Source organism: Dama dama, chromosome 11, assembly GCF_033118175.1.
Source record: "Dama dama isolate Ldn47 chromosome 11, ASM3311817v1, whole genome shotgun sequence".
In the NCBI taxonomy this organism is placed as follows: Eukaryota; Metazoa; Chordata; class Mammalia; order Artiodactyla; family Cervidae; genus Dama; species Dama dama.
Window position 1 is genome coordinate 44,423,786 of NC_083691.1, and position 24,042 is coordinate 44,447,827.

At 40.8% G+C, this 24,042-nt stretch overlaps 1 protein-coding gene across 2 annotated transcripts in view; it reads right to left on the reverse strand.

Annotated features, from left to right (window-relative positions):
• B3GNT2 (UDP-GlcNAc:betaGal beta-1,3-N-acetylglucosaminyltransferase 2) overlaps positions 1–24,042 on the reverse strand; it is a 205,664-nt gene that overhangs the window by 68,346 nt on the left and 113,276 nt on the right. The window contains exons 1-3 of one of the 2 annotated variants that reach the window (XM_061155216.1): positions 16,403–16,529; positions 7,532–7,674; positions 6,796–6,878 (exon numbers count right to left, since the gene is read on the reverse strand). In XM_061155216.1, the coding sequence (XP_061011199.1) occupies positions 6,796–6,878; positions 7,532–7,638 (190 nt within the window). In that variant the 5' untranslated portion in view covers positions 7,639–7,674; positions 16,403–16,529. Of the gene's footprint in view, positions 1–6,795; positions 6,879–7,531; positions 7,675–16,402; positions 16,530–24,042 lie in introns of those variants that run through there. The other variant, XM_061155215.1, reaches the window with a different exon arrangement.

The following is a 24,042-nucleotide window of genomic DNA, read 5'->3' on the forward strand; positions in this document are numbered from 1 at the left end:
GGAGGACACTTGTGTATTTCTGCTTTTTTGGTCAAGGAGCATAAAAGATGCAAATGACTTTCTTTTTGAGAGACTAGTTTGACAGATTATTTTTTTAACAATAACAGCAATTTTTATTGAGCACCCATTCAGTTCAGTTTAGTTCAGTCGCTCAGTTGTGTCCAGCTCTTTGCAACCCCATGGACTGCAGCATGCCAGGCCTCCCTGTCCATCACCAACTCCCAGAGTTTACTCAAACTCATGTCCATTGAGTTGGTGATGCCATCCAACCATCTCATTTTCTGTTATCCCCCTCTCCTCTTGCCCTCAATCTTTCCCAGCATCAGAGTCTTTTCATGTGAGTTAGTTCTTCGCATCAAGTGGCCAAAGTATTGGAGTTTCAGCTTCAACATCAGTCCTTCCAATGAACACCCAGGACTGATCTCCTTTAGGATGGACTGGTTGGATCTCTTTGCAGTCCAAGGGACTCTCAAGAGTCTTCTCCAACACCACAGTTCAAAAGCATCAATTCTTCAGTGCTCAGCTTTCTTCACAGTCCAACTCTCACACATCCATACATGACCTCTGGAAAAACCATAGCCTGGACTAGACGGACCTTTGTTGGCAAAGTAATGTCTCTGCTTTTTAATATGCTATCTAGGTTGGTTATAACTTTTTTCCAAGGAGCAAGTGTCTTTTAATTCCATGGCTGCAATCATCATCTGCAGTGATTTTGGAGCCCCCAAAAATAAAGTCAGCCACTATTTCTACTGTTTCCCCATCTATTTGCCATGAAGTGATGGGACTGGATACCATGATCTTAATTTTCTGAATGTTGAGCTTTAAGCCAACTTTTTCACTCTCCTCTTTCACTTTCATCAAGAGGTTCTTTAGTTCTTCTTCACTTTCTGCCATAAGGGTGGTGTCATCTGCATATCTGTGGTTATTGATATTTCTCCCAGCAATCTTGATTCCTGCTTGTGCTTCATCCAGCCCATGAGCAGAGTTCATGATGTACTCTGCATATAAGTTAAATAAGCATGGTGCTAATATACAACCTTGACGTATTCCTTTTCCTATTTGGAACCAGTCCGTTGTTCCATGTCCAATTCTAACTGTTGCTTCCTGACCTGCACACAGGTTTCTCAAGAGGCAGGTCAGGTGGTCTGGTATGCCCATCTCTTTCAGAATTTTCCACAGTTTATTGTGATCCACATCCATTACTATGGGCCAGATATTGTTTAAATGTTTTATACTTGCATTTGGGGGCTGTGTTCTTCATACAGAGGTGATCTCTGCCCTGCTCATGATTTTGTTATGGGGTCCACTCAAAACGCACTACACATGGCTTACTGGTTAAAATCAGAGTCAAAGGGACAAGGAATGAATTCCCAGTTCTGCCACTAGTTGTGACCTTGGCTAAGGTATTTAATCCCTCCAGGCTTTCATTTTCTCATCCAAAAATTGGTACAATAAGCGAGAACATCTTATAGGATTTTTGTGAGGCCTGAGACAGTGTCTGGACAGGGCTCAGCATAAGGCCCAGTGTATATTAAGCACAGAATCCTTGTCTGCTACTGTTACTTGTTCTTTTTCTTTTTAATTAATTAATTTTTATTTATTATTTGGCTGTGCTGGGTCTTCACTGTCACAAGAGCTTTTCCTAGTTGCGGGAGCAGGGGCTACTCTCTAGTTGCAGTTCGAAGGCTTCTCACTGCAGTGTCTTCTCTTGTTGTGCAGCACGGACTCTACATGGGCTTCAGCAGTTTTGGTTCCCAGGCTCTAGAGAACAGGCTAATAGTTGTGGCACAGGGTCTTAGTTGTTCCGTGGCATGTGGGATCTTCGTGGATCAAAACCCTTGTCTGCCATATTGGCAGGTGGATTCTTTACCATTGAGCCCCAGGGAAGCCCACATGTTGTTCCTGTTGTTATTTAATGTCCAGTATAGTGCCTTGCTCATGGGAAATATTTTATTTGAAGAAAAGAAAATGCTCTTGAAATTTATGTGATTCAGTAGTAAAAGTATCTTTTTTTAATGTGGTTTTGCTGATTTAATCTGTTAGACCCTGTTTTTCTCTATGCTGGTACTATTGCTGTGATCCTCAGTCCTGCTGTTAACAGGAATAACAATAGCAGCTGCCATTTACTGAGTTCTTGTGTGATTGCAATTTTTAACAATTTCTGTCTAAGCCATAAAAAATAAGGTAGGACCTTAAATCATGAAAAAAATTAAAAAAAACAAAACTCCGCAATCTTGGGAGTTTGATATCCACTTAATAAGCAAAGCAAGGCATCTGCATTAAACTTCAAATATCTTACAACTATAACCACATGTACACAAATATAAGAAAAATATAAATTCTCTAATATGGCAAAATGTTCCTCAGACACCATGGTATATTCTTACACAATAGTCCCCAATGCATCACACCTCCCTGCGTCCAGCTCCTTCGTAGTATGATTTTTTTCCTGCTTCCTAACAAGAGATAGAGACTATTATCCCTGCTACCTCCTACCTTGGATCTGGGTATTCCTTAAGGCTTCATTTAGTATATAGAATGAGACAGAAGTAACACTGTACAACTCCCAGTTCCAGACCTTAAGAAGCTTTTGCTTTTGCCCTCTTCAAACATTTCTATTACTATGTGAAAAAAAAAAAACCATTCTAGCCCAGAGGATGAAAGGCTATTTGGAGAACTGAGGCATCCCAGTCAATAGCCAGCATGACTGCCAAACTTGTGAACAAAGTCTCTTGGACCATCTAGTCCCAGGTGAGCTGAGTAGCTGCCTATGTGACTTCAAAGAGGATCAAAGAAAAATTTCCTAGCTGCATACAGCCCCAGATCGAGAGCAAATAAACCGCTGTTATTTTAATTGACCAACTTTCAGTGTGGTTTGTTACACAGCAGTAGATAACTGACACAGACACCATGTACAACTTTGGAGAATATTGAACTAACTTGTAACTGCCTCCAGACTTAGACCAAAAAAAGAAGAAAATGGACCCCTGGAACTATTGAAAAATAGTATTTGGTTATGGTAGCACCTACTGAACCCATACTCTCTGAGAGGAGGGACATGACAAATGAGTCTTTTATCTACAAATATCAGCCCAATAAATTCTTTCTGCCTCCAAAGCAGTGACTGTCTCCTAGGTTAGCAGGGGTACAACCCACAAGACTTCACAGCATTTGGACTCAGCAGTTTTCTGTTTCAAGAAAATAGGAGGAAATGTGGAGACGGTGTTAATCACGAGCTTTCACGTTCAGGGTTGCAGGTCACACTGTGCCAACCCAGTGCTCGATGCAGGATCCCAAGTAAGAAAAAGTCCTGTGTGGCCATTAATAAACTTGATTTTTTTGTGTTTGTGGCATACAAAGCCCTCTAAAGTATACAGGCCTAGGACAGAGCCCCCCTTTCCTGACCTAAGGGCAATCTTACCCTGGCCTCAGTTTGGGGAAATGATTGAGGCCTTTTTTTTTTCAGGATTTGCCTTTGAACTGTGACTAAGGAAAATTGGTAATGGCTATTAAATGTAAAATATGCCTATCTCTTGATACATTAACCCAGCTTTAGGGAAAATATCCTATAGAATTAAAAGAACCAATATATTAAAGTGGTGGGTGTTAGTCACTCTGTGATGTCCAGCTCTTTGCGAACCCATGGACTGTAGCTGGCCAGTCTCCTCTATCCATGGGATTCTCCAGGCAAGAATAATGGAGTGGGTAGCCATTTCCTTTTCTAGGGGATCTTCCCGACCCAGGGATCGAATCCGTCTTTTATGTCTCCTGCCTTACAGGAAGATTCTTTACCATCTGAGCCAAGAGGGAAGGCCCATATACTAAAGTAGCTATGCAAAAATGTTTATCACAAATATTGTTTAAAGTAAGAAAAAATAGAAAAACGTCATTAATCGTGCCTGGTTAAGTGAATCATGGTCTGTCCATATTAGCAAATGCTACGCAACTGTTGAAAAGGTTGTTACATCTATTGGCTTGGAGAGATTTATTCATGTTGTCATTCATTAAACATTTACCAAGCATCGGCCGTAAACCTGGTAGTCTTCTAAGTACTAGTGACGGCAGGGAACAGGACAAGGTTTATTGCTTATGGAACCCACATCTTAATAAGGAAAGACAGACCATAAACAAATAAAGAAGTAATATGTCAGATGGTGGTTAGTGCTATAAAGAATGATAAAGGTGGGTCGGGAGACAGAGTCTGGAAGGAAGTGAGGGAAGGGGCTCTGTGGCAACCAGCAGGAAGGGCAGCTGAGGCTGAGGAAACAGCAAGTGCAAAGACCTGCTTTGGGAGTGTGGTTGGTGGGAACAGAGAGCTCAAGTAGGCCAGGGTGGAGCAGGTGAGATGAGAGAGAAGAGAGGAAGAGTTGGTGTGAGTGTGTGTGTGTGTGTGTGTGTGTGTGTGTGTGTGTGTGTGTGTACACGCCCAGATCACATAGGGCCCTGTGGCCCCTGGTGAGAATTTTGGTTTTACTCTGCATAGGGTGAGAAGCCACTGGAGGGCTTTGAGCTGAGGAGCAACAGGACCTGACTTAGGATTGTTTTGTGTTTTTTTTTAATTAAATTAAAAAATATTTTTGACTGCACTGGGTCTTCATTGCTGCACACAGGCTTTCTCTAGTCATGGCAAGCAGGAGCTACCGTTTAGTTGTGGTGCACGAGCTTCTCATTGCAGTGGCTTCTCTTGTGGAGCACGGGTTCTAGGCACATGGCCTTCAGTAGCTGTGGCTCATGGGCTCTAGAGCACAGGCTCAATAGCTGTGGTGACTGGGCTTAGCTGCCCCATGGCGTGTAGGATCTGTCCTTGCATTAGCAAGTGGATTCTTAACCACTGGATCCCAGGGAAGTCCCCTGACTTATGGTTTTAAAGGATCCCTCTGGCTACTGTGAGGATAGTAGACCAAAGAGGGAAAGATTAGAAGCAGATAAGAGTGAAGAGGCTCCTGGCCTGAGAGAGAGAGGGTGGTGCTTACACCAAGGTGGAAGCAGTCAGCTGGGAGAAGCAATGGGATTCTGGATAGGTTTTTGAAGAGGAACGGGAGCTGTGGATACCATAATGGAATTGGAGGTGGATGTGAGTAAGAAGCCAGATGGCCTTTACATTTTGTTAATGAGAAAAGCTAGTTCCACAGTAATATAATTATAGGATGATCCCATTTCTGCTCAAATAAACAACAAATAAAACACCCTCTCTGTGTGGAGAGAAGGGAATCCTCCTGCACTGTTGATGGGAATGTAAATTGGTACAGCCACTATGGAGAACACTATGGAGGTTCCTTGAAAAACTAAAAATAGAGCTACCATATGACCCTGCAATCCCACTCCTGGGCATATATCCAGAGAAAAACATGGCTTGAAAATATACGTGCACCACAATGTTCATTGCAACACTTTACAATAGATAAGACGTGGAGACAACCTAAATTCCATTGACAGAGGAATGGATAAAGAAAATGTGGTACATATATACAATGGAAGACTACTCAGCCATTAAAAAGAATGAAATAAGGCCATTTGCAGCAACATGGATGGACCTAGAGAGTGTCATACTGAGTGAAGTCAGACAGAAAAGGAGAAATATCACATGACATTCCTTATATCTGGAATCTAAAAAGAAATGATACAAACGAACTTACAAAACAGAAAGAGACTCACAGACTTAGAAAATGAACTCATGGGAGGGGGGATCGGGATTGGGAATACATGTAAATCCATGGCTGATTCATATCAATGTATGACAAAACCCACTGGAAAAAATAAATAAATAAATAAATAAATAAAATTAAAAAAAAAAAGAAAATGAACTCATGCTTGTTGGTGGGGGGAAGGGATGGTTGAGGACTTTGGGAAGGTCATGTACACACTGCTATATTTAAAATGGATAACCAACAAAAACCTCCTCTATATAGCATGTGGAACTCTGCTCAATGTTATGTGCCACCCTGGATGGGAGAGGGTTTGGGGGAGAATGAATATATGTATATGTATGGCTGAGTCCCTTCACTGTTCACCTCAAACTATCACAACATTGTTAATCGGCTACACCCCAATACAAAATGTGTTTGATGTTTAAAAAAAAAAGTTTTCCTCCTTGTGCCTGGATCGAGTGTGTTAGCCTCCTAGGGCTGCCATAGCAAATTGCTACAAACTGGGTAGCTTAAACAACAGAAATGCAGTTCTGGAGGCCAGAAGTCCAAGACAAAGATGCCATCAGGGTTGTCTGTCATGAGGTAGGCCTCTCTTCCTGGCTTGTAGATAGCTGTCTTCTCACATGGCCTCTGCTCTGGAAGGCTCCATCCTCAAACCCTCACTGAACCTTTATTACTTCCTTATAGACTCCATCTCCAAATAAACACACTGGGGGTTAGGGATGAATTGGTGGGGGGGGGGGGGGGCACAATTCAGTCCATAACAATGAGTATAGGAAAAGTTTTGAAAGGTGACTCACAAGCAGTTAACATCGATCAATGTTAACCACCCTCTGGTGAGGGTGGTTTTTATTGTTTTTTTCCTTTGAATAGTTTCATTGGGTACATATCCATTTTTAAAATTTTTTTGAGAAGGTATTTAATAAAGAATGACTTTAAGAGAGGGAGAAAAAAAAGCTACCTTGGCTTAGAATTCATTCCTGCACATATTTTTAAGGCCACCAGTGGCCTCTGGCTCTGAGCCTCTGCGCTCAGCCCCTGGTTCACTCCTGGCCTTGGCCAGGGAGCAAGGATACTCAGGCAAGCTCAACACTTGATCAGAAGGTTAAGGAACCCAGGAGAAAGGAAGAGGACATGACTGCCCTACCTGAACAGATGTGGGGTATCCATGATAGGACCCCTCCCGAGCCCTGCAGGTTCCTTAGGGCAGAGGATCTGAGATGGCAGTGACTGTGAGGAAGGAAGGCATAGTGAGGTCAGTGTAACATCCCTCCTCTGAAGCTTTAGGTGATCCTACCCACCCCTGCCCTACCCCACACAAGTGACTCAGAGCTGGCTCCAGCCGGCACCTTCTGGACTCACTGACCTAGGCCAAGCTGCTTGACTTTACTCATCCTTAGCTGAGAGTTGGTGGTGAACATTCAGTGAAACAATGTGGGGACCATTTACCTGTTTCTTCCTGTATCGAATGGGACCTGTCTCTCAACACACTCTCACGACAGCAACACCTTAGCTTGTAGCAGAACCTGCTGTGTGCTGGCACCCCAGCGGTACTCCACACAGGTTCTCTGGATCCTTGTGGAGACCAGGATCCCATTTTACAGCTGAAGAAAAGTAAGGCTCAGAGAAGAGAGGTAACATTAACGAGATCATGCTGCTTACAGGGAGAGGTGGGATCCAGACCCAGCTGTCCCCACCCCAAGGCCCGAGCTCTTTCACCCCATCGTGTAGCCCTCACAGGGCTGCAGAGAAGCCCCCATGATTTAATTTGTATGAAACCACCTTGAGAAGCACAAAGTCCTGGGTAAACATGTATTGGCATATCTAAAAGCTCAGTGCCAGGTCCAGGGCACCCAGTGACTGCTCATGAATTCACCACTTACCTGCTTTTATGCCCATCACTCAGCTGAGTCCAGCCATGTGGCTCGGTCGGTGAAGGCATATTGGGCCTTTGCTCCTGAGTCCCAGGTGTGCTCTGGGGAGGCTTCATGGTGAGGAGGGCTGCAGGGCCCCACAGAGGGCACAGCTGTAAAATAAAGTGGAACCTGTCACTGCTTAGGGTCTTTCCAGCTGTAAAGTTTTGCAATCCACAGAGAAGCTGCCTTGGGCTCCCTCATCTGGGAGTGGAGGCCTCACGGACAATCACAAGATTCATGGCTTCTAAAAAGCTCACCACAAGATACCAGAGCTCACAAATCCTGCCATGATCTCCCAAACCCAGCTCATGGTCTGACCTGCCTTGCTGTTCCAAATCTACTCTTACTTCTCTTCCTGTTCCTTATATTCTGGGAAGAAAGCCCTTCCCGTTCCAGGGACTCTCCCCACAGTCCCTCTGCCTAGAACACCTTCTGACTCAGGAGTATGAGGCCAGCTCCTCCTTGCCCTTTGAGATTCCACCTTCACAGTGAAGGGGTCTGGAATGTACCACGCTGAAAAGGTTTGTTCCTGAACTCATTTTTTCTTCCTAAAAGAAGAGCCTCCCCAAAGAATTCAACTGTCATGTGACTGATCCATGTTGAGGTCTGGCAGAAAACAGCAAAATTCTGTAAAGCAATTACCTTTCAATTAAAAAATTAATTAAAAAGAAACAGAACTCAACTGTGATAAATCTTTTCCCTAAGACGTATGCACCAGGAAAGATTGACTTCTTTCACTCAGACAGAAGTTGCAAGGGGATAAGAAATCTCTTAGACGTTGTCACAAAACTATATCACCTCTCCCATCTGTTCTCCCGAGGGCCATATATCTTTTCTAAAAGTCATATATTTTCCCATAAGTGCTTTTCTCCCTCTTTCCTTCCTCTGTTAAGATAATATATAAGTCCTAAATTGTAACAGCCTCTTTGAGTCACATTTTTCTGTGAACTCCTGCATACACACAAGAATAAAATTCTGTCTTTTCTCTCGCTAATTTTTTTTCTCACTTTAGTTCACAGGCCCCTATTACGAAACCCAACAAGGGAGAGGAGAAGTTTTTCCTCCCTGACATTTGTCACCACCTAAGAGGGGTCTTCCCTAACCATTTTATCTCTGCCACCTTTCATAGCATTTATCATAACTTATGACTTTATCTATTTGTCTGCTTATTAAGTTTTTGTCTGAAATTCCATTAGAGCACAAGGTGTATGGATGCAGGGACAGCATCTGTCTCATTCATCACTGAATACTCCTGGCCCACTATAATACTTGGCATATAATAGTTCATTAAATACTCAGTGAATGAATGGATGAAGAACTCCATCCACAGCTCAGGTATGTTGAGTCTAAAGCTCATCTCAGTTCCATACTCACTCACTGAGAACTTATTAGGTACCATGTTAGTGCTCAGTGTTAGCAAGCCACAAAGATCTGCTCCCTGTCATTGGGGAAGTGAAGTGAAGTAAAAGTCACTCAGTCGTGTCCAACTCTTTGCGACCCCATGGACTATACAGTCCATGGAATTCTCAGGTCAGAGTACTGGAGTGGGTAGCCTTTCCCTTCTCCAGGGGATCTTCCCAACCCAGGGATCAAACTCAGGCCTCCTGCATTGCAGGCGGATTCTTTACTAGCTGAGCCACAAAGGAAGCCTGTCATTGGGAAGCTTACAGGAAAATATGCATCTGTGCTGGGTCCTATGTGGGGCAAATATGAGAAAAGAGACACAATTCCTCCCTGGAGAAGTCTCCTGATAGAGTAGGGGGAGGAGAAAATGGAAAACATGTGAAATTGAGCTTGGAAACAAATACATCTCCAAGTACAGTTATTTAGTACATAGAAAAAACAGACTGTTTAGCTGTTCTCTTGGCCTTTGTTTAGAAAATAATTCATGTCATTCTGCTAATTACATTGGATGGAGCTCATGCGACTTCTGCTTCATTTATACACCTGAGCCTGAGGAGTGCCTGTGCCCCTGGCACTCAGACCCACTGACAGACATCACTGGTCTCCTCTTCACAGCTCCTAGGACAGACATGTAGATTCTAAAAAGTCTTGCAGAGCAGCCTCTGTGCCTCAGTCAGGACCCCTTAAGCCAGAAGGGCCAAAAACATACTGAAGTTAACTCCTTCACCCTCCAAAAAGTAAATAAATAAGAGGGAGAGTTTATTGCAATTTTTCAGTGCACAGGAACCCAAGAGAACCTGACAGCAAGACGAGGCCTAGTGCGTGGTCTCAGGTCTTTAGATTCCCATGTTCCGATTTCCATTCTCTCGTCCTTCTGCATTTGCCCTCAACTCCTATATGTGGCTGACCTGTGGGCAGAAAGCCCTGGGTCAGGTGTCCATAGCCTGGTGCAATTAGCCTACCTCTGGGCAAGGATGCAGGTAGCAGACCAGGCCCCTAGACCAGAGAAGACAACCCCAGAAGAAGACTGAAGTAGGTAGAGTGGTCAACCTTTGTCCAGGACTGAGAGAGTTCAATGAAGATGACTCCAGAACTAAAACCAGGAAAGTCCCAGGCAAATCCAGGTGAACTGATCACCAGTGCAGCTGACAGCACATCTGTTTCATGCCCATAAATATTATTAATTCTGAGGAGCACATTTCTGCACATTTAACATCACTGAAATTGGGATGTGTCTTAAAATCGATGGTATCCTATGATGGCTGTCAGCCAGGAAAGCAACCTAGTTCTCTAGGAGAGGATGTGTGTTTGGCAGTCACTTCTGAGGCACTAACAACATGAAATGACCTTAAGTTAATTTTCTGCTTGACTTTTCTAGAACATTTGTTGTTTTTCAGTCACTCATGGCCAACTCTTTGTGACTCCATGGACTGCAGCATGCCACGCTTCCCTATCCTTCACTATCTCCTGGAGTTTGCTCAAACTCATACCATTGAGTTGGTGATGCCATTCAACCATCTCCTCCTACCTTCAATTTTTCCCAGCATCTGGGTCTTTTCCAATGAGTCGGCTCTTCGCATCAGGTGACCAAAGTATTGGAATATTTCTAGAACATACTTAAGAGTGAAATCAAACCTGCATGAGGACGGACTTGTGGTTCAGATTCTCAGAATTATTTTTTCTCCTTCCACATAGTACCAGGATTAAGACAAGCATGTTTGCAGCCTATCTTTTCTTTGGGAAAATTCCTTAATCTCTGGTGTCCCAGCTCTGATGTGCAGTCTCCCTCTTCAGCGGTTTTTCTTGCTTAGTCATACATAAAAAATGGTACAGTTTACAGTTGATGATATCTCAAAATGGATGAAACATGAGTAATCAACCCCCAAAAGTCTGCATGGGAGTAGTGGTGTGGTCACTGCTGGTGCTAGAAGAAGGCACAGTGCTGGATGCCCTGGGCACTCAGGGCTGGATCCAGAGACTGTAGAAACCATCCCCTCCACTCCTCCAGGCCTTTTGGTCCTCATGAGCCTTGTTCTAAGCTCAGGGGTCACTTCATGGACCTGTACAGCCCAGCCCCTCATTCAAAAAGCTCTTCTTCACCTGTTTCTCCAAGGAGGTCGGTATTTGGAAACATCAATAGCTTTCCCTATATCAGTGAGCAGAAAATTTCCCCCTACGCCTCTTAGGTCTTTTGGCTAGTGCAATAATTAAATTGACACAAGGCAGGTTAATTAGGAAGAAAAAACAAATTTAACTTCATATGTACAGAGATCATAATATACATAGCTATGAGACCCAAGAAGTGACGAAAGCAAGCTGCTTATATACCTTTTAGGCAAAGAAACAGCAAGTCTGTAAAGAACTGACAAGACAAACATACTTAGGTTTATATACTAAGTAGTGAAGAAATGAGGGCTCCCCTGGTAGCTCACCGGGTAAAGAATCCACCTGCAATGCAGGAGACCCCAGTTCCATTCCTGGGTAGGGAAGATCCCCTGCAGAAGGAATAAGCTACCCACTCCAGTATTCTTGGGCTTCCTTGGTGGCTCAGATGATAAAAAAATCCGCCTGCAAGGAGGGAGACCTGGGTTCAGTCCCTGGGTTGTGGAAGATCCCCTGGAGGGCAAGGCAACCCACTCCAGTATTCTTGCTTGAAGAATCCCTGTGGACAGAGTCTAGTGGGCTACAGTCCATGTGATTGCGAAGAGTCAGACATGACTGAGCGACTGAGCACAGCACACAGCACAGTGAGAAAACGTAGAGAGTTTGTTTACAAGCCTTCTGGCCTTGAACTCCCTGTCTCTGATGATAAGGATGTCTCTCTACTTCCTGCTGCAGGGAGGATACCTTTCACATGGGAGATTTATTTCTGGCTTTCAAGGGGACAGAGGAAGAACTATATCTTTCTTTGCACGGGCTGTTTCTCACGTAACTTTAAAATCATCAATACGCCAATATTGATCGCTTATCAGAAGATCCATCAGTTTCCTCTTCTGAAATATCTCTGGAAGTTTCATAATTAAAAGCTGAGTTGATTGTAGAGAGTAGAATAGATTAATAGCTGAAGGGTAGATTGTTCCATATCTCAATAAACCAGTTTCTTAGCCCTGAGAATAGGTCAGATCAGCTAAACTCAATATAGGAGGTAATTATGCAGGTGGGCTCCCAAGTTTAGGCCTATAATTGGATGATCAACCAATAAGAGGTATTTAATAAGAGGCATTTACATGGAAACAAAAGAAAAACAATGGTTAATAATTGGAGCAAAGTATGAACGCGTTTCTGAGTTCTGAAGATAGCCAGTCAAGATGATTTCTAGATGTTAGGTTTGAAGTCTCTTTAGATGGAGTGACAGCAAGCAGTAGTAATCTGATAGGTTTTCCTTGTTTGTACTTTGAATGTCTCGTGTTCTTTCTGAGGGGCTACAGAGCAACAGGCATGAAGACTGTCCACACACAAGCTGCTGAACTGTTTTCTCCGAAGTTTACATCACATTGTCCAACCTTAATTTACATGGCTTCAGAAAAAGGGTGTTGCTAGTTCTCATAAGTCAGAAGGGTAGGAGATAAATTGGAAACGTTAGTTTGGAAAGTTATAGCCAGATATTGGAAAAAACTAGAATTTTAAGATCTAGTCAGTTTACAGGTAGAAAACAAAGCTGAAAGACAATTAACAGAACTAGAATTTAATATTCATAAGTACATATTATATCTTCTACTGAAAAAATCTTTCTCTTATAATTACCCTCATTTTTTATCAAAAATAACCATAATAAGGCTACAGTAAGTACACGAATCTTCAAGTTTCAAATTTCAAAGATCCAGATAATAAATGCATTAGTCTTATTCAGCTTGATCACACATAAAATTCCTTTTTCAAGATTCCATTTTTACAAAACTTGTTATCCTTTAAAATTTTTTTTTTTCTTTTATATTGGAAGATAGTTGATTTACATTGTTAGTTTCAGGTGTATAGCAAAGTGATTTGGCTTTATATATACATATATCTATTCTTTTTCAGATTCTTTTCCCATTATAAGTTATTACAGAGTCTAGAATTGAGTTCCCCATTCTATATAGTAGGTCCTTGTTGATGATATATATAGAAGTGTGTATATGTTATTCCCAACTTCCTGATTTATCCCCCGCATGTCTCCCTTTGGTAACCATAGTTTGTTTTCTAATTCTGTGACTCTCTGTTTTGTAAATAAGCTCATTTGTATCATTTTTTTTTTAGATTTCACATATAAGTGATATTTTTCTTTCTCTGATTTACTTCAGTTAGTATGACAATGTCTGGGTCCATTCATGTTGCCACAAATGGCATTATTTCCATTTTTTTCATGACTGAGTAGTATTCAATTGTATATATGCACCATATCTTCTTTATCCATTCCTCTGAGATGGACAGTTAGGTTCCCTCTTTGTCTTGGCTACTGTAAATAGTGCTGCAATGAACACTGGAGCACATGTTTCTTTTTGAATTATGATTTCCTCTAGAAATATTCCCAGTTGTGTAATTGCTGGATCATATGGTAAATCTATTTTTAGTTTTTTAAGAAGCCTCCATACTGTTCTTCATTGTGGCTGTACCAGTTTACAGTCTCACCAACAGTGCAGGAGGGTTCCCTTTTCTCCACACCCTCTCCGATATATATTGCTTATACACTTTTTGATGATGGCCATTTTGACTATTGTGAGGTGATACCTCATCGTAGTTTTGATTTGCATTTCTCTACTAGTGGTGTTGGGCATCTTTTCATGTGGTTTTGGCCATCTGTATGTCTTCTTTGGAGAAACGTCTATTTTAGATCTACCTATTTTTTGATTGGCCTGTTTTGTTTTGTTTTTTGATATTGAGCTGCATGAGCTATTTGTGTATATTGGAAATTAGTCCCTTGTTGGTCTCATCATTTGCAAATATTTTCTCCCATTCTGCAGGCTGTCTTTTCATTTTGTCTATGGTTTTCTTTGCTGTGCAAAAGCTTTTAAGTTTAACTTGGTCCCATTTGTTCATTTTTGTTTTTATTTTCATTATTCTAGAAGGTGGATTCAAAAAGATATTGCTGTGATTTATGTCAAAGAGTATTCTGCCTATGTTTCCCTCTAAAAGTTTTATAGCATCCAGTCTTACATTTAGGTCTTTAACCCGTTTTGAGTTTATTCTGGTATATCATGTAAGAGAATGTTCTAATTTCATTCTATTACATGTGGTTGTCCAGTTTCCCCAGAACTGCTTATTGAAGAGACAATCTTCTCTCCATTGTATATTCCTGCCTCTTTGTCATAAATTAATTGACTACAGGTGTGTAGCTTTGTTTCTGGGCTTTCTATCCTGTTTCATTGATCTCTGTTTGTCTTTGTGCTGGTACCATTGTTTTAGTTTTTAGTTTTTTGTTGCTTTTTGTTAAGGAAAGGGAAATTTAAAAAAATTTTTTTAATTAAAAAAAAAATTTATTTTAGCTGTTCCAGGTCTTCATTGCAGCATGTGGGATCTTTAGTTGTGGCGTGCAGGATTTTTAGTTGCAGCATGTGGGATCTAGTTCCCAGATCAGGAATCAAACCCAGGCCCCTTGCACTGGGAGCACAGAGTCTTAACACCAAGGAAGACCTAAATACCATGCTGTTTTGATTACTGTTGTAGCTTTATAGTATAGTCTGAAGTCAGGGAACTTGATTCCTCTGTTTTTCTTTCTCAAGAGTGCCTTGACTATTCAAGGTCTTTTGTGTTTCCATACAAATTTTAAGGATTTTTTTATTCTAGATCTGCAAAAAATACCATTGGTAATTTGATAAGGATTGCATTGAATCTGTATATTGTCTTGGGTAATATAGTCATTTTGACAATATTGATTCTTCCTAAAACTTTTACACATTTTAATGCCTATTTTAGTTTGTCAGTTGTTCTCTTTTGCATTCAGAAATAATCAGCATTACTTTAAGATAAAATTACTTCATTTTCCTTCAATAAAAATGCATCTCCATCCCTCATACCATTTTTTAACCAAAATAAACATATTCTTCTTTTCTTCCATACAGAGTTGTTTCCCCTTATTATTTTTAGTAGCTTTAATTACATATACAGGCCTGCCTCATTTTATTGCATTTCACAGATTTATTGTGTTTTCTACAAATTGAAGGTTTATGGCAACTCTGTACCAAGTTAATCTGTTAGTGCCATTTTTCCAAGAGCAATTGCTCACTTCATGACTTTGTGTTGCATTTTGGTGATTCTCACAACATTTCAAACTTTTTCATTTAATAAATATTTGTTATGATCTGTGATCAGTGATCTTTGATGCTACTATTGTGATTGCTTTAGGGCACCACAAACCATGCTCATATAAGACTTAATGCTCATATAAACTTAATCAATAAATGTTATGTGTGTTCTGACTGCTTTACCAACTGACTGTCCCCCATCTCTCTCCTCAGACCTCTCTGTTCTCTGAGACACAGCAATACTGAAATAAGGCAAATTAATAACCCTACAATGGCCTTTAAGTGTTCAAGTGACAAGAAGAGTCATATGTCTCTCACTTTAAATTAGAAGCTAGAAATAATTAAGCTTAGTGAGAAATGCATATTGAAAGCCAAAATAAACTGAAAGTTACACCTCTTATGCCAGTTAGCCAAGTTGCAAATGCAAAGGAAGTTTTTGAAGGAAATTAAGAGTGCTATTCCACTGAACATATGAATGATAAGAAAGCAAATTAGCCTCACTGCTGATATGGAGAAAGTTTCAGTGGCCTGGGTAGAAGATCAAACCAGTCACAATGTTCCCTTAAGCCAGAACATAATCCAGAGCAAAACCCCAACTCTCTTCAATTTTATGGAGGCTGAAAGGAACAAGAAAGATGCAGAAGAAAAGTTTGAAGCTGGCAGAGGTTTTTCATGAGGTTTAAGGAAAGAAGCCATCTCCACAACATAAAGGTGCAAGGGGGAAAGAGTCAGTGCTGATATGGAAGCTGCAACAAGTTATCCAGCTCTAGCTAAGACAATTGATGAAGGTGGCTATGCTAAAACACAGATTTTCAATGTAGACAAACAACTTCCTGTTGGAAGAAGATGCCATCTAGGACTTTCATAACTAGAGAGAAGTCAGTGTCTGCCTCAAAGGACTGACCCTCTTGTTAGGGGCTAAGGCAGCTGGTAACATTAAAGTTGAAAGCCAATGTTCATTTACCATTTCAAAAATCCTACAGCTCTTAAGGATTCTGCTAAATCTGCTTTGCCTGTGGTCTATAAGTGGAACAATAAAGCCTGAATAATAGCACATCTGTTTTCCACAGGGTTTCACTGAATATTTTAAGACTACTGTTGAGATCTACTGCTCAGAAAAAGAAATTCCTTTTAAAATGCTACACTGGCAATGTAACAGGTCATCCAAGGGCTCTGATGAAGACGTACAATGAGATTAATATTGTTTTCATACCTGCTAACACAACATCCATTCTGCAGCCTGTGGATCAAGGACTCTTTCAACTTTCAAGTCTTATTATTTAAGGAATACACTTCACAAAATCATAGCTGCTGCAGATAGTAATTCCTCTGATGGATCTGGGCAAAGTAAATTGAAAATCTTCTGAAAAAGATTCACCACTCTTGATGTCATTACAAACATTCACAATTCATGGAAAGAATCAAAATATCAACGTTAACAGGAGTTTGGAAGAAGTTGATTCCAACGCTCATGGATGACTTTGAAGGGGTTCAAGACTTCAGTGGAGGAAGGAAGTACAGATGTGGTAGAAATGGCAAAATAACTAGAAGTGGAGCCTGAAGATGGGACTAAATTGCTGTAATCTGATAAAACTTTAAAAGATGAGGGGTTGCTTCTTGTGAATGAGCGAAGAAAGTGGTTTCTTGAGGTATAATCCACTCCTAGTAAAGATGCTGTGATAACTGCTATAATAACAACAAAGCACTGAGATTATATAAACAGCAGCATGGTTTGAAAGGTTTGACTCTAATTTTGAAAGTTCTACTCTGGGAAAAACGCTGTCAAACAACACTGCATGCTACAGAGAAATGGTTTGTGAAAAGAAGAGTCAATTGATGTGGCAAACTTTATTGTCATATTTTAAGAAATTGCCATAGCAACCACCATGCTGATCAGACAGTAGCCATCAACATTGAGGCAAGACCCTCTACCAGCAAGAAGATTATGATTTTCTCAAGGTTCAGATGATAGTGAGCATATTTTAGCAATAAAGCACTTTTAATTAAGGTATGTACACTGGCTTCCCAGGTGGCACTAGTGGTAAAGAACCCTCCTGCAATGCAGGAGATGCAGGAGACATAGGTTCGATCCCTGGGTCGGGACGATCCCCTGGAGGAGGGCGTGACAACCCACTCCAGTAATCTTGCTGGGAAAATCCCATGGAGAGAGTAGCCTGGCAGGCTGCGGTCCATGGGGTCGTGAAGAGTTGGACACGACTGCAGTGACTGAGCACACACATGTACAGTGTTTCTTTAGACATAATGCTATTGCATATTTAATAGACTATACAGTATAGTGTAAATATTACTTTTATATGCCTTGAGAAACCAAAAAATTCTTGTCTTACTTATTGCAATACTTGCCTTATTGCAATACCTGCCTTATTGCAGTGGTCTAGAACCGAATTCCAAGGTATGCCTGTATTAACTTGAATTCTCAATTCTTCAAAGCCTTAATTCCTAGTAAAAAAATAAGTAAGCAATTGTGAATTGCCTGTTACACAAGCATACTTTAGTTGGGCAAATTTATGAATACCTTTAATAATTTCTTAAAACATACATTTCCTCATAGCTCAATTTTTCATGGCACAAAACATGTTTACTAATACACTCAAATATCTTTAGTCTCCATAATAAAAGGTCAAAGTAGATAAACTTAGATTGGTTTAGCAATTAATGTTTCAGTATTCTATCTTATTTGAAAATGATACAGACATTCAATGAATTCCCATCATTTAATTTAGCTTAGCAAAATTCTAAAGTAACCAAAGAGATATGGGAAGCTAAGTAGACTTATCACAAAGCAACCATGGCTAAAAAGTTTACCTAAAACACCTCATTAACATCTATCTAGTTAATTTTTTCTTGACAATTATACTCATGAAATACTCATGATACATTAAAACAGGTAATCATCACATTAAGTTAATTTTCTTGCTGAAAACTTTTGTAACAGAAATAACATGATCTTATTTCACTTAGGTAAATTAAAAGTGTTATACTTAATATTGATTACTCTAAAACATGCCTGAATTATTTAAGTCAACAAACCTAAATTACTTGTTATTTACTGAAAATTATCCTTGATCATGTGCACTTGAAAAATATTTGTATTTGTTTCTATTATATTTCTGAGACTTAGACATAATAAGTGCTTATTTAAGCCAATTAAATAGAGCTCTTTAACAAACTAAGTGTGGCAATGCTATTCAAAAGTAGAAAAATACTATATCTATAATGCACATACACAGACATACATAAAACACACAGAGGTGTTCACTTTAAAATGTTAGCCATAAATCTAGTATATTGATTCAAGTAACAACAGTATATTCTAAGTGAATTTATAAATAAAAGTTGGAAAAAGTTGAGTTTATCCATTCAGATAGCTAAAGCTTTTTACTATCTGTGGAGATAACTTTTAATATTTGTATTTGTCTTTGACAAGTAATCTTAAAGAGCTGTGGTCTAGGGTTTGGGCAAGAGAGCCCTTTTAGCAGTTTGTATTTTTAAAAGACCTACTTCCTCCTTTTAAATATTTTTTCCTTTAGTCTCCAGGCAATGAGGGCTGTATTTACTTTTCAAAGACATGATAAGATTTACAACTTTAAGAGACAGAGAAAGAATGTAAATTTTCTCCTAGGAATTTGGGGTTTATTTTTCTATTACCAGTAGTTTAGAATATTTACAATCTTAAATTTTCCTTCCATTTTTCAAGTACAGGACAACTGTATTTCCAATGTCCTGTTTTTTTTTTTTTTTTTTTTTTTTTACAGTATCTGCAAATATCTGAAGGCAATTAGGAAGAGATATGCTTGAAGCTGCTTTTCAAGTTATGCTTTTGTTCTTGTAAAAGTCAAGTTGTTGATTTTAATTCTTTTTTCATCTGCATTCCTGCAAGCTACCTTCAAAGAACTGGGGAGGCTTTTCCACCAAAATGTTTAGAAGTTGATTTGCCCACTCAGTCATACTATCTTGAATTTGCCTTTTTATACCACAGAGAAATTTTCCAGCTAAATAGAAATAAAAGATTTATATGTTCTGTGGTCCAGGAGACATAACTTCTTCAGGTGGAGATCTAGAATATATCTGCAAAAGACGTTGCATAGGAAGGCCCAATGCCTGATTATGGAGCTGAGCAAAATGAGACTTATTGTCCATCCCAGAAGCTTCTGCTAAATTTATTTCCTGGCTTTTAGCATTTATACGAGTTACTCGTAAACCCTGGGCCTAGAGATTAGGCTGGAGGGTTCTCTGTAAATCTTGTAGGGAAAGGAAAGTTAAACAAGCAGCTGAGTGTTTCAGGGATTTTCTGGGGAAGGTAGAGGAGTTTGGGGAGTTAGAGGAATTTGCTGAGAAGATGGGGTCAGATTTTTAAGAGGTGAATGTATGTAGAACTAATTTTTTCTAAGTTTAATTTTTATTCTTCCATCTTCTTACAAGAGTTGCTAAACTAGATGTTATATTTCTCTGTCAGTTGAGTCACTCAGTTGTGTCTGACTCTTTGCGACCCCATGAACCGCAGCACACGAGGCCTCCCTGTCCATCACCAACTCCCGGAGTTCACCCAAACTCATGCCTTTGAGTCAGTGATGCCATCCAACCATCTCATCCACTGTCGTCCCCTTCTCCTCCTGCCCCCAATCCCTCCCAGCATCAGGGTCTTTTCAAATGAGTCAGCTCTTCACATCAGCTGGCCAAAGGATTGGAGTTTCAGCTTCAACATCAGTCCTTCCAGTGAACACTCAGGACTGATCTCCTTTAGGATGGACTGGTTGGATCTCTTTGCAGTCCAAGGGACTCTCAAGAGTCTTCTCCAACACCACAGTTCAAAAGTATCAGTTATTCAGCGCTCAGCTTTCTTTATAGTCCAAATCTCACATCCATACATGACTAGTGGAAAAACCATAGCCTTGATGAGACGGACCTTTGTTGGCAAAGTAATGTCTCTGCTTTTTAATATGCTGTCTAGTTTGGTCATAACTTTCCTTCCAAGGAGAAAGTGTCTTTTAATTTCATGGTTGCAATCACCATCTGCAGTGATTTTGGAGCCCCCCAAAATAAAGTCAGTCACCAATTCTACTGTTTCCCTATCTATTTGCCATGAAGTGATGGGACCAGATGCCATGATCTTAGTTTTCTGAAAGTTGAGCTTTAAGCCAACTTTTTCACTCTCCTCTTTCACTTTCATCAAGAGTCTTTTCAGTTCCTCTTCACTTTCTGCCATAAGGGTGGTGTCATCTGCATATCTGAGGTTATTGATATTTCTCCTGGCAATCTTGATTCCAGCTTGTGCTTCTTCCAGTCCAGTGTTTCTCATGATGTACTCTGCATATAAGTTAAATAAGCAGGGTGACAATATACAGCCTTGACGTACTCCATTTCCTATTTGGAACCAGTCTGTTGTTCCATGTCCAGTTCTAACTGTTGCTTCCTGACCTGCATACAGGTTTCTCAAGAGGCAAGTCAGGTGGTCTGGTATTCCCATCTCTTTCAGGATTTTCCACAGTTTCTTGTGATCCACACAGTCAAAGGCTTTGGCATAGTCAATGAAGCAGAAATAGATGTTTTTTGGAACTCTCTTGCTTTTTCGATGATCCAGCAGATGTTGGCAATTTGATCTCTGGTTCTTCTGCCTTTTCAAAAACCAGCTTGAACATCTGGAAGTTCACGGTTCACATATTGCTGAAGTCTGGCTTGGAGAATTTTGAGCATTACTTTACTAGCGTGTGAGATGAGTACAACTGTGTGGTTGTTTGAGCATTCTTTGGCATTGCCTTTCTTAGAGATTGGAAAGAAAACTGACCTTTTCCAGTCCTGTGGCAACTGCCGAGTTTTCCAAATTTGCTGGCATATTGAGTGCAGCACTTTCACAGCATCATCTTTCAGGATTTGAAATAGCTCAACTGGAATTCCATCACCTCCACTAGCTTTGTTCATCGTGATGCTTCCTAAGGCCCACTTGACTTCACATTCTAGGATGTCTGGCTCTAGGTGAGTGATCACACCATCGTGACTACCTGGGTCATGAAGATCTTTTATGTATAGTTCTTCTGTGTATTTTTGCCACCTCTTCTTAATATCTTCTGCTTCTGTTAGGTCCATACCATTTCTGTCCTTTATTGAGGCCATCTTTGCATGAAATGTTCCCTTGGTATCTCTAATTTTCTTGAAGAAATCTCTAGTCTTTCCCATTCTATTGTTTTCCTCTATTTCTTTACATTGATCACTGAGGAAGGCTATTTTCTCTGTATCCACTTTTTAATTTGGTCTTTAAAAAAAATAAACAGGAACAAATAAAATGATTAACAATTCTCCAAAAAAATTTTTTTCAAATATAGAAGCTTTTCTACTTTAAAAGATTCATCATCTGGCCATTGACAAGTAGTATCTATTAATCTCAATAACAATTCAAACCTATAAACCTTTTTATAGCTTAACCAAGAATGCAAGAAACTTCCACAAAAGACCGCAAAAGAGATACAACCCTCACGAGATCCAGAAAGTTCACTCTCAGGTAGCCTAAGAAAGCAAAGACCTTTGTTACACAGGTGGTAAGGATGGTGTAGTGACAATGTGGAACGTGAAACCCCTCCATGACAGACTCACTAATCTGTGACACCAGGCAGGCACTACTGGAATGGGACTTTTCTAGTACTAACCAAAGACAAGAAGGGTGGAGATGACAAAGTCCTCTTATGGATTAGGACCCTTTATGAAAAAGTTCCCTGAACACTAGCATGGCTGCTTGTGAGTTCCTGCTTTGGAACCCCAGTCTATTAAACTGACCACCAACGGGCACCCTAGACAGAATGGGAAAAAGCAGACAGAATATTCTCATTGGTCAAAAAACCAAGCTTTCAGAACACAGAACAAGACAAAGAGACAAAAGAGACAAAAACCTCATCTGGTTTTTACGTTAGGGACCCACAGTATGGTTGGTCTAAACAGACACCAGTCTGGTAGGAACCACGAACTTGGCAGTCTGTGAGGCCAACTCCAACAGCAGGCTTATAAGGCCCATGCCTGTGTTCTGCCCTAAGAAACAAAGGAAAATAGTGACCAAGTCTGGGAGGAAAGGGCTTCCCAGGTGGCACTAGTGGTAAAGAATGCACCTGCCAGTGCAGGAGACATAAGAGACTCGGGTCAGGTCCCTGGGTCGGGAAGATCCCCTGGAGGAGGGAGTGTGTGGCAACCCACTCCAGTACTCTTGCCTGGAGAATCCCATGGAAAGAGGAGCCTGGCAGGCTACAATCCATAGGGTCGCAAAGAGTCGGACACGACTGAAGCTTGGCATGCACACACTGGGAGGAAAAGGATCAATTAAACCAAGATACTCATTTATCAAATCTTTCCTAGAATTTTTGTAGACAAGGAATAACTCCACAAATATTTTCTTCTGCTAATTTAAATTTTAAAAAGGAGGAAAAGAAAAAAAGAGAAATGGAGGAAAAGGACTCTTACCCCTTTCGCTTCCATCAGATTCCACAGATCCAGGAGGCCGAAGTGGTAAGAATTCTCGATTTCTGACAGGTTTGTGTCAGAGGTTCTAGGATTTCTTTATTTGCAACAGTCCCAGGAGCAGGCAGTACCCAAGCAGTATCCAACCAATTGGACCAAAATGATCAGGGAGGGGAAAACTTCCCCCTACTCCTCTTGGTTCTTTTGGCTTTTTGTTTTTCAGTCACTAAGTTATGTCCGACTCTTTGCAACCCCATGGACTGCAGGATGCCAGGCTTCCCTGTCCTTCACTATCTCCCAGAGTTTGCTAAAACTCATCCAACCATCTCATCCTCTGTTACTCCTCTTCTCTTGCCCTCAATCTTTCCCAGCATCGTCTTTTCCAAGGAGCTGGCTCTTTGTATCAGGTGGCCAAAGTACTGGAGTATGGCTTCAGCATTAGTCCTTCCAAGGAGATCAGTTCTGGGTGTTCATTGGAAGGACTGATGTTGAAGCTGAAACTCCAATACTTTGTTAGGGGAAGCACACTGATTGAAACCTTCCACCATGGCCAGGCACCATAGTTACCATTTGCATAAGTTGTTTTACAACAGGAGGTCCTGGTAAGGAACACGGAACTAATAAGCCTCCACCAACCAGAAGAGTTCGGGAAAGGTCAAAAGGAGACAACACAGGTCTGACCACCTCCCAGAATTCTTCTCTCTGGCATCCATCTTGGCTGAACAAGGTGTGCACCACCACGAAGGACTCTGAGTCAGAATGATTGGCTAAGGGCAACCCAGAAACCAATCCCATCACCATAAAATCTGAGACTTTGAACCAGGTGGCAGAGCTGTTCTCCTGGGTTCCCTTACCCTTCTGCTCTCCACCCGGGTGCCCTTTCCCAATAAAATCTCTTGCTTTGTCAGCACATGTGTCTCCTCAGACAATTCATTTCCAAGTGTTAGACAAGAGCCCAGTTTCGGGCCCTGAAAGGGGTCCCCCTTCCTGCAACACTCTGGCCACCTGATGTGAAGAGCTGACTTATTTGAAAAGACCCTGATGCTGGGAAAGATTGAGGGCAGAAGGAGAAGGGGACGACAGAGGATGAGATGGTTGGATGGCATCACCAACTCAATGGACATGAGTTGGGGTAAACTCCGGAAATTGGTGATGGACAGGGAGGCCTGGCGTGCTGCGGTTCATGGCGTCCCAGAGTCGGACACGACTTAGTGACTGAACTGAACTGAACTGATGAATACTTGGCTGGTCTAATAATTACATTGACACAAGGCAACTTAACAGAAGGGAAAAGAAATTAACTTTGTACATGCAGATGTCTCAGAGCTATAGAACCCAATAAGTAGTCAAAGCAGACTGTTTATATACTTTTATACAAAAAAACAATAAATC